General features: G+C 30.8%; 1 protein-coding gene across 1 annotated transcript; it reads left to right on the top strand.

The window, feature by feature from the left end:
* The first annotated feature begins 6,537 nt into the window (after window positions 1–6,537).
* Window positions 6,538–8,444, top strand: LOC122859516. The gene is made up of 4 exons (XM_044163144.1): window positions 6,538–7,101; window positions 7,255–7,519; window positions 7,886–8,146; window positions 8,266–8,444. Exons 1-4 carry the CDS (start codon window positions 6,847–6,849, stop codon window positions 8,388–8,390), a joined length of 906 nt encoding a protein of 301 aa, XP_044019079.1. The 5' UTR covers window positions 6,538–6,846; the 3' UTR covers window positions 8,391–8,444.
* The last annotated feature ends 991 nt before the right edge of the window (window positions 8,445–9,435 follow it).

Below are 9,435 nucleotides of genomic sequence, written 5' to 3'. Positions count from 1 at the left end.
TCTTGACCAATTATATTTTACCTGTCCCACGATAGTCAGCGTTTAATATTTTACTTAGAGAATTATTTGTAACGTCAACGGATGTAAAATATCGAGTAGCTAAGGTGACTTTGAACTGCGGTTTGCAAAAATAATTTAAAATAAAAAACATAATATTGTGAGAAAAAAGGTAAAATGTTGATTTTGCTAAAATAACATAAAAATAGTTTAACAAATAAAAAGGGAAAAATTTAATTGTGTTACGTCTGTTTGCACTAATTCTGTAGCCATTAAAAAGGCAATAAATATTGTTTATTCGCGAATCCATGATCATCCATGGTACCGAAAGGAAAGGAGACACAGGAGGAAGTAAAGGAGGCAGAGGTAGAGGAGGTTACAGGGGTGGTAGAGCTGTAATTAAACATATTATTAAACATTATTAAATTTCGTTTTAATAGTGTTACGTCTTGGTATAAATAATAATTAATAATCAATAATAAATGATAAATTAACAAATTCAATAGATGCAGAACAAGCAATAAAATTTTTCTTTTTTTATTTTTTTATTTTCACACGGAATTAAATTCAAATTTTGCATTTTTATAAAACAATTTATTTTTTTTCTTTTTTTTATATAAATTTTGGTAAGCAGTTTTCAAAGTCACCTCTGCAACGCGAGATGCCACATCCGTTGAAGTTGCTAAATTATTATTTATTAAATGTTTAAACAATTACAATATGCTGACTACTATGGGAACCATTGCATTTCATTGGTTCAACTATGGTACCACTTTTCATCCCTACCTAATAATTAAATTTTTATGGGAATAATTTTATTTTTAATATTAAGGAGCGTCACTCTTGCGACAACTTTCGTTCTATTCAAATCATTGAAACTAAATTAAAAATTTAAAATTAAAATTAAAATTAAATCAATTACATCTGATAAAAATTAAATAAAATCAATTGAACTTTTACGTTTTAAATAAATAACATTTTTCGAGTGAATTTAAACTAATTAATTCTTGTGATAAATTATTATTTTCTGTGTTATTTAACCTTCCCTAATCCTATATAAAAATTATTGACTGTAATATTTCTCCGGGGTGTTGTTTTCTGTGCTTCGAGTTTACTTTACCGTTTGGATTATTCGAGACTACAAACATCAACAGGCGACCATCCAGATTGACACGCTCTCAACAATTGTTTCGGATTATTCTTACATCAAGGTACATCTACAATCATACACATTCCCTCCTAACCCGTTACCCTGTAGGGAATAACAAAATAAGAGGATTTTTAATTTTAACGTGAAATACCAAGTTGATTTATTTTAATTATTCTATGATTATTTGGTTATTTAATTTTGATTTTACATATTCTTTCTTTTTCTTGTTATTTCATAGTTAAATTTTAATTTTTCAACTTGGTACGTAACAATTGCTTACTCGGTATTTTATATGCCCTTGAATTCACTAAATATTTTATTTATTTATTTATTTATTTATAATATTGATACCAAGACGTAACACTATCAAAGTCTTTAAGGTAAATGAGTTTATGAAATTTCACAAAATAGATACGTTTATATTATTCATTTATTGGCAGTAAAAATAAAATAAATTAAGATGAATTTTTACATGATAATAATTGAAACGCTGATGTAAATTAGTTTCAGTAATTTCGTATGTATTGTAACGAGATTTGGCAGATCTCGCGCTCCTGAAAATAATTAGAGGTCTGGTCTGAGGGGTTTTATCGACTAAGACGCTAATTAATACCACCGGTTTGCGAATGGCCTCGGTAGTGATATCCATTTTCGCCTAAATGTCAGTGTTGACTTGGTAGACATCCGCCACGAGCGGATAATCCGGATTCTTACCCTGGCTACGTCAGATTCGTATCCCCTACTTCGACACTCCCACCGGAGAATCACATCAGGTGTGCGCACAGATGGTCGTATGGAGTGGGTCAAACGGGAGTGGGGATAGAGAGTCCATAAAACTGGTGATCGCTGGCAACTTACTGCCAGTCATCGGCCGGCTCTCGAAGCTGGCTGATGGCACCGGGAATGGTGACAGTCCGTGGTTGGCTTCCGATGAAGCTAGCTGACTCCTTGGTGGAGTTGGCTGGTGACTTGGTTATGTCGACATGGAGGAGCTAGTTGATATCACTGGTGAAGCTGGCATGACTCCTTGGTGGAGTCAGCTGGCTTAGACGATGACGTCGACTGGGTCCTAGGGTGGAACTAGTTGATGTCACTAATGAGTCCAACCAAGCTCCCGATGCGTGGTGTATGCTCCCGAGGGAGATTTACGATGTCGCTATGCTGCATAGGTAGGACGTTGTATATCACTCGCTCTCTCGCTCTAGTGTGGTTACTTACTGTCAGGGTAACCTATAATCAAGTAGTCAGATGCATAGAGTGGTCCGGCGTAAGACCAGCGTGGCTGCGGATGGACTTTATGTTCGACTACTTGGTGCACTAGAGTGAGTAGGCAATAGGAGGATATTTGGTAAAGCCTGCGAGGTACGAATATCCTCGTTCTCGTATTGACTTAGGTTAGGCGAGTTAGTTAAACCAAAGTTAATGTTCACGGTAATAACCGCCGCCGCGGGGTGAGGTTATTATGCTCCCGGCCAATACTAAAAATCATATACATTTTCGTAATGGTGCCCGAGTGACGTTGTGGAACCAATATGGTGGACCGCACCCCTCTACCATTTCTTGCTGAACTAGTCACTACCGAAATGGCCGTCAGCGGCCATTGCTCCCGAAACTACCCCACGGTCCGTTATACACCAGCTGGCTCCCTCCTGGCGGTAAGAGAGGAGGATGGTGAGAAATCCTCGTTGATCCCATAGTAACTGAGGCTTCTACTTTATCAGTGGAAAAATTAGTTAAAATGTATAGCTCAGGGAAAATGAAAAAGAAACAAATTCTGCTGCACCATCAATGGTAAAATAACCAACACATGCCTCTGCATAAACGTACGTATATGCATGAAGTGAAAAATTCAGGAGAAGGGATAGCGCGGGGTATGGCGTGACGTAAGGTACGAACTCACGACAAGCTAAAATTTCCGCTTGTAAACATGGTGGCCAATGACGGCTGCAAAAATAACTAAATTTACTAAATTTATTGCGAATCCGTGATTTTAGAACAAGCTTGGCGGTGTCAAGCTTGTTCTGCAGTCACCGAGAGACACCATGGATTTGCAGTAAATGTAGTAAATTTAGTGATTATTTAGTGAATTTAGTTATAATTTGGTTATTTTTACAGCGGCCATTGGCTGAGAAATTTTAGCTTGTCGTGAGTTCGCACCCGTATCCGAAGAAATGTGGACATGTGGACATTTCAAATTGAAAATTGTTGATATGTCAAATGCCAATAACACGTCATCATGTGGTGTGAATAACAAGAAAACAAAAAAAAAAGACATTTTTAACGAGAAGAAAAATTAATTTACAAATAACACTTGTCGATGCCTAATAGAATGCGTAAGCCCAGCCCACGGAAACGGAACTGTTTTTAAATATTCATTGGAAGCCTTTCGATTTGTACTCATTTGTAATAATTTATTGTATATATTTTATTTACACCTTATTGAAGGGTTAGAGGACGGTTCAATTTTTTTTTCTAATTAACTCAGAATCATGAAAAAAGTTGCTAAATGATCAGAATTATTTTGTATTAATTTGGACTATTAACATGAGAATTTTCACTTGAAGAATAAGGACAAAAAAAGAAAAAAATTACTTCAAAATGTTTATGAAATATACAGACGCATGGTGCCTTTGATAATAAATTTTTTTTTATTTGTTTCTTATCTATTTCAAAGAAAAGAGAAAAGGCTATAATTTGCATCAATAAAATAAAAAATTACACCTCAATAACAATAACATAGATTGTAAAGTAAAATTATGTAGCTCATGTCTTTCTCATCAAAAATATCCACATCAAAAACAACAGGCACCATGCAATTGTTGATAAATAATTTTCATTCAACAATTTTTTTTCCATCTATTGTCTGCCATTGCCTGCTATCAAATTCTGTTATTATCGGTACATAAATAAATCAGCAAACGTCTTTTTCTTTGAGAAAACAAAAAGAATTTGTACTTTTATAAAAAATCAAAAAGAAATAGCTTACTCCAAATTTCAATTTACAATATCGTGTTATTATTATTGATGTACGAATCTCGATTTCATGAGTGAAAATTAACTTCTGCTATTTTCTTGAAAATAGATAAGCATGCATGTAATTTAAAAAATCCCACGCGTTTGTATATAAACATTTTGGAATAAATATATATTTTTTTTCCTCACTGAGGCATTTTTTTTACTACTTTTTTCCACGCGTTTGCGGTGGTAAAGTGAACTATTATCTCACTCTCCGCTCCACACGTCTTTTTCACTTTACCGTGCGTAACTTTCATTTTACCGGAAGTTTCGGTTGAAGTGAAAAAGACGTGTACAGCGAAAAGTGAGATAATAATTCACTTTACCACAACAAACGCGTTTAAAAAAGTAAAAAAAAAATGCCCACGTGAGGAAAAATATATGTGAGATTAGGGGGTTAAGCAGAATTTTATCAAACACTGCGAGTGAGGCCCTACTTTACCCCCTAGTATCACAATATACTATTTTCGTTGTTTATAGGGTAAAAATTCAATGTTTGTAGAACAAATTAGTACAAAATATTCTGATCATTTAAGATCTAATGATTCCATGTTAATGAAAAAAAATATGAATGTTAATCTCTTTTCACTCATTAATTTCAAGGTAAAACATTAATAATTGCAGTACCAATTAAAGCAAATCAAAAAACTTCCAATGAGTATTTTATAAAACTTTCGCGTCCGCAGCTCACATAACTTATATGAAAATTAATCTAGTTTTTTTTTTTTTTTTATTTCTTTAATTATTATTTGTTTAAATTTTTTATTGATAGCAAATCTATTGAATCATAATAAATAATTTGTAGGTTATATTCATTAACATTTTTTGACAGATGAAACGATGTTATGATTTACATATGCCACAGTCAACACACACACAATGACACAATTATGTATATGTTTTTAGTGCTATCTATAATAATTTATAAGATATGCACGTGACCAATCTGATCCTCCAATCAGAATCAAATAAATTAAAAAATCAGGCGCTAAGTTTGAAATCAAAGCGGCAAATTCAAATTCAGATGCGCACGCATGTTATGCCGCCATGACACCATGCTTTTTATAGTATAGGATTTGTTACCTGGCTTTTATTAAGTTGTATATCATTTTCAATATTTGGTAGAAAAAATCGAGAGTAGGCTCATTGGAAGGAGAGACATCAATATATATGATGAAACTATTTTTAGTTTTTTTTTTCTAACATTAATTAAGGTGATAAAACAAAAATTAAAAATCGTGACGTCACAGACCGCTGACTTAAAACTATTATATACGGTAAGGTCTCGCGCTGGCGTAAAATTGAGGCGAGACTCTACCGAGTCTCTTGATATATTTATTTGTGGTAAAAAGTAAACGGTATCATACAATAAAAATGACATTTTTGAAATTAATTTGTACACAAATGATTCTAAGAACGAAATTGTATATAGCAAAGTGAGACTCAAAGAATGATTGAACAATTGACAAGAATAAAACCGGTTATGTATATTTGTGGTAATTTTATAGGATAAGAAAAAATAATGATAGATCAAATTCTGTTATCAAACATTGTAATACTTTAATATTATTGAACTATTTAATAATGTTGAATAATGTTAGTTTAATACATTCTATGACTTCCTCGATTAATTTTTCTAATCTCATTTGAATTACAACACGTTATAAGTAAAAGGTGTACACATCTTTACGTTAAATGTCCTCTTTAAAAAATATATTTTTATAATATAATATTCCCAGTAACCTGAATAAATGACTCAGGGTTTATTCTATTGACCCGGATGAATAACAGTAAATTACAAGTATTGATTATATATAAAATATTTGAACAGCAAACCAGTAAGAAGTTCAAAACTCATTCGTTATATATAGAAAAATAGAAAAAAATACAAGTAATATATAATTTCAAACGAGAAGTGCTACTTGGAATTTTTTTTTTCATGAGTTATTGTAAGCATGTTTTTTAAATTTCAAATATTATTTTTTATGAGTATCTTAGAAAAGAAGATCGATATTTAATAAACACGTTAAAAAGTGATAATCAAATTAATAATAGTCAAATGATGTGATTATGACGCTTGCAGTATTGCAATTAAGAAAAAATAATTATTTGATACAAAAAAGAAAAAAAATATACTATAGTATACTGATTTTATTTTTTTTTCACCCTACTCACAGCTTTTATCTGTACAAATATTTATTTTTATCGAGTAAGATGTGCTGTGTAGCCATCTAACTCAGCCGCATCGTGGTTTGATGTATTAATTTTTCTCTGGGATAAGATCCTCATGAGCATTGCCCGTGGACCGTTACCCCCACCGACCTAAATCCTTTCTTATAAATATATGGTAAGACTTGCTCTAACAACGAGTTGCAAAGTTGCAGTCTTGAATTTATCTTCATCATATTTTTTTATCACTAAAATATTATAGAAAAAGTTATTAAACAAATAAAAAATTAAATGAATCAATGAAAATAAAATTTTCATTTGTGTTATTTGATAAATGAACTACATAATTTATCTAAAAATTTAAAAATGATTTAGTTTTATTGAAAGTTGCGATGTTAAGAATCTATTTTTATATCGTGTCAAATGCAACCTAGAAAAATTAGTTGAATTAGTGATCAATGAATAGACTCATTAATTAGACAATGTAAAAGCTGAGCGAAAATTCACAATTAACTATGAAATTTAACAAAAAAAAATTTCTTTATAGAACAACGTTTTTATCGATTAAATCTGTTAATTTTTGTCTTTTTAAGTGTATTTTTTTTCTGTTTATATGCATAAATTTTTCATATGGAAATCACTTAAATAATACAATAGCACGAAATGAATTTGTTAATCAATGTCGGCGTGATTGTATCATTAAGAGGGATGTTGTGGGTTGTGGAAAATACCGAGTTGTTAAATGGCTTTATGAAGTTGTACGTAAAAAGGTGAATACTTTTCTGTCATCTTTTCTATAAATTTTGTGTACATAAGTAAAAGTGAAATTGCACAGTTATGGATTACATTTTTTTGTAATAAACTTTATTTTATGTTTGAAAATATAGGTTCTTTTAATCTAATGATTTTTTATTTTTCGACAGGAGCTAAGTTATGGACCATTCAGAGTTATTAAAATACCAGCAACAACTCAGAATCCAATTTTTCCCGAAATACCAAAAACACGAGATCTCAAATTTCTATTTGGTGAAACGTTAAATTTTTTTAGAAATATTGGTGATGATTTTATCAGACGACGAGCAGTGGTTTATACGTTTATTCCTTCATCAAAAAATTTTAGATCATTTGAAAATGGTCCTCTTATTGTTGATGAGGATGAACTTTCCAGTATTCAAAAAGGAGACTCAGGTAATTTTATTTTAGCATTAAATTGAATTTATTTATTTATTTTTCTATATTTTTGGTTGATATCATTAACCCCTACGAAAAAATATATATCCTTTCTTCGTGGGGGAAGCTACATTGTTGTGAACAGTAAAACTGCTATTTTCTCACAAGTGTTCTTGACTGACAGCCATTTACTTGAGAAATATTTGTGTATTGGCTATCCTTAACTCTGCAAGATTTTTAAAATTACCGCGTTAAATTAATTTACAAATAAAAAATATTTTTAAAAATAATTTTTTTTTAATATTTATTTCTTGATGATCTTAAAAAAACATTATTTATATAAATATGTAACAAAATCCTTTTCTTTTTTTTTTTTTACGACAGATGATTCTGGCTGGAGATTATTTCACAAGAAGAAAAAATCAGTTATTCTACCAGTTTTAATACTTTTAAATTTGTTAAAATTAAAGCTGCTGATAATACCTATATTATTTGGTGTACATTTGATTAAAAAATTAATTATCATTGGTGGATTGTTTGTACCTGGTATTTTATCAAGATTAAAAATTTGTAAAGTACCACATCATCATCATCCTTATCATGCTTGGGCAACTGGTGCTGATGCACCTGTTGATTATCCAACAGGTAATTTAGCAGTTTCATTAAAAAAATTACATGAATAATGCCATAATATGGTTTATAAAATAATTGATCTAATAGAAATTATTAACTTGAATAATATGTTATTTTTTGATTTTTCAAAGGCCACGGTTATGATGATGTCGGCTGGTCTCATCGGAATGACTTACTACCAGGACCTGGATATAGCTATCCACAAAATTATCAACTACAGTCACCGTACTCACCATATTATCGACAAAGGCGATAATAATAGTATTTTAGGAACCTTATAAGTGTAATGCTATTAATAATTTTTATCGAAATAAAAAAAAAATCAAAAGCACTTGATACAATATATTTTTTTATTCAGTAAAAATTGTTATTAATTGTATTTTTTTTTTTTTTTTATTACTAAAAATGCTTTAAAAAAATTTTTTCCCAGTTAATATGTCAATTATATTGAGTAAAATATTTTAATAATAATTGATGCGTCATTAGTAGTCTACCTATATACTTTCAGTTTATTCCATTCCATCGACATCCGCATTTGAGCCGTTCCCACTTGAATTTCTAAAAGATCCAGTTTTTGTTCTACTTTGTTTTTTATTTATAAATTCCTCTCCCTTTTTTTTCATCAATTAAGATTTCAACGTTTCATTATGTATACATATATGCCTGCCTTCGAAGATAGCTCGATAGAAAAGAGTAATTTGTGAATGATTCTCCGGGACCTAATTCTGATAGTTAAATAAATAATTCCATATTTTACAGTTGCGGAGCTCCTAGGTCACTTGGTAATCTTCAAGGTCATTGCTGGAAGAAAAGTTTAGAGTTTATTGGCCTTCACTATTTACTCCAACTGACCCACTGACAGATTTGGATGCTTGCCATTATCATATTATGTATTCCCAATCATTTTTTATTTTAATTTACGCATCAATAAACTATATGAACGATAAATATTTAAAATTAACCGTTAATAAACTTTTTGATATATTTATTTTTTGTTTTATTGTACTGTGATTTTATTATCACAACATAATAATCAATATGATCTCGTCAATTATAGTGTTTGACAAGTCCTATACGACAAGTCAACCGTTACAAACGATGTGTACATTATAAGAAAAAGCTTGCGAAAAATCAAAAAAAGACAAGAAAATTCGTAATAAGGTAACGGGTATCAGGTCTGTATGACTATATTTTGATACGTGCGATCGTCTGAAACAAATTTCGTTACGCATCTATTACTTTTTTATTTTCCACCTTGAAAACCTCATTCTTTATGACACAAAAAATTTTACTTATTCTTT

The sequence above is a fragment of the Aphidius gifuensis genome, linkage group LG6 (genome assembly GCF_014905175.1).
Source record: "Aphidius gifuensis isolate YNYX2018 linkage group LG6, ASM1490517v1, whole genome shotgun sequence".
Lineage (NCBI taxonomy): Eukaryota > Metazoa > Arthropoda > Insecta > Hymenoptera > Braconidae > Aphidius > Aphidius gifuensis.
Note: the sequence above shows the minus strand (reverse complement) of the source record. Positions and strands in the feature narration are given on the sequence as shown.

What these genes read in the sequence shown, in the direction of transcription:
- LOC122859516 (XM_044163144.1), top strand. Translation starts at nt 6,847, where the DNA reads ATGAAATTTAACAAAAAAAAATTTCTTTATAGAACAACGTTTTTATCG. An exon ending in TATTCAAAAAGGAGACTCAG is followed by an intron (nt 7,520 to 7,885) that starts GTAATTTTATTT and finishes TTTTTACGACAG; the next exon opens with ATGATTCTGGCTGGAGATTA. An exon ending in ACCTGTTGATTATCCAACAG is followed by an intron (nt 8,147 to 8,265) that starts GTAATTTAGCAG and finishes GATTTTTCAAAG; the next exon opens with GCCACGGTTATGATGATGTC.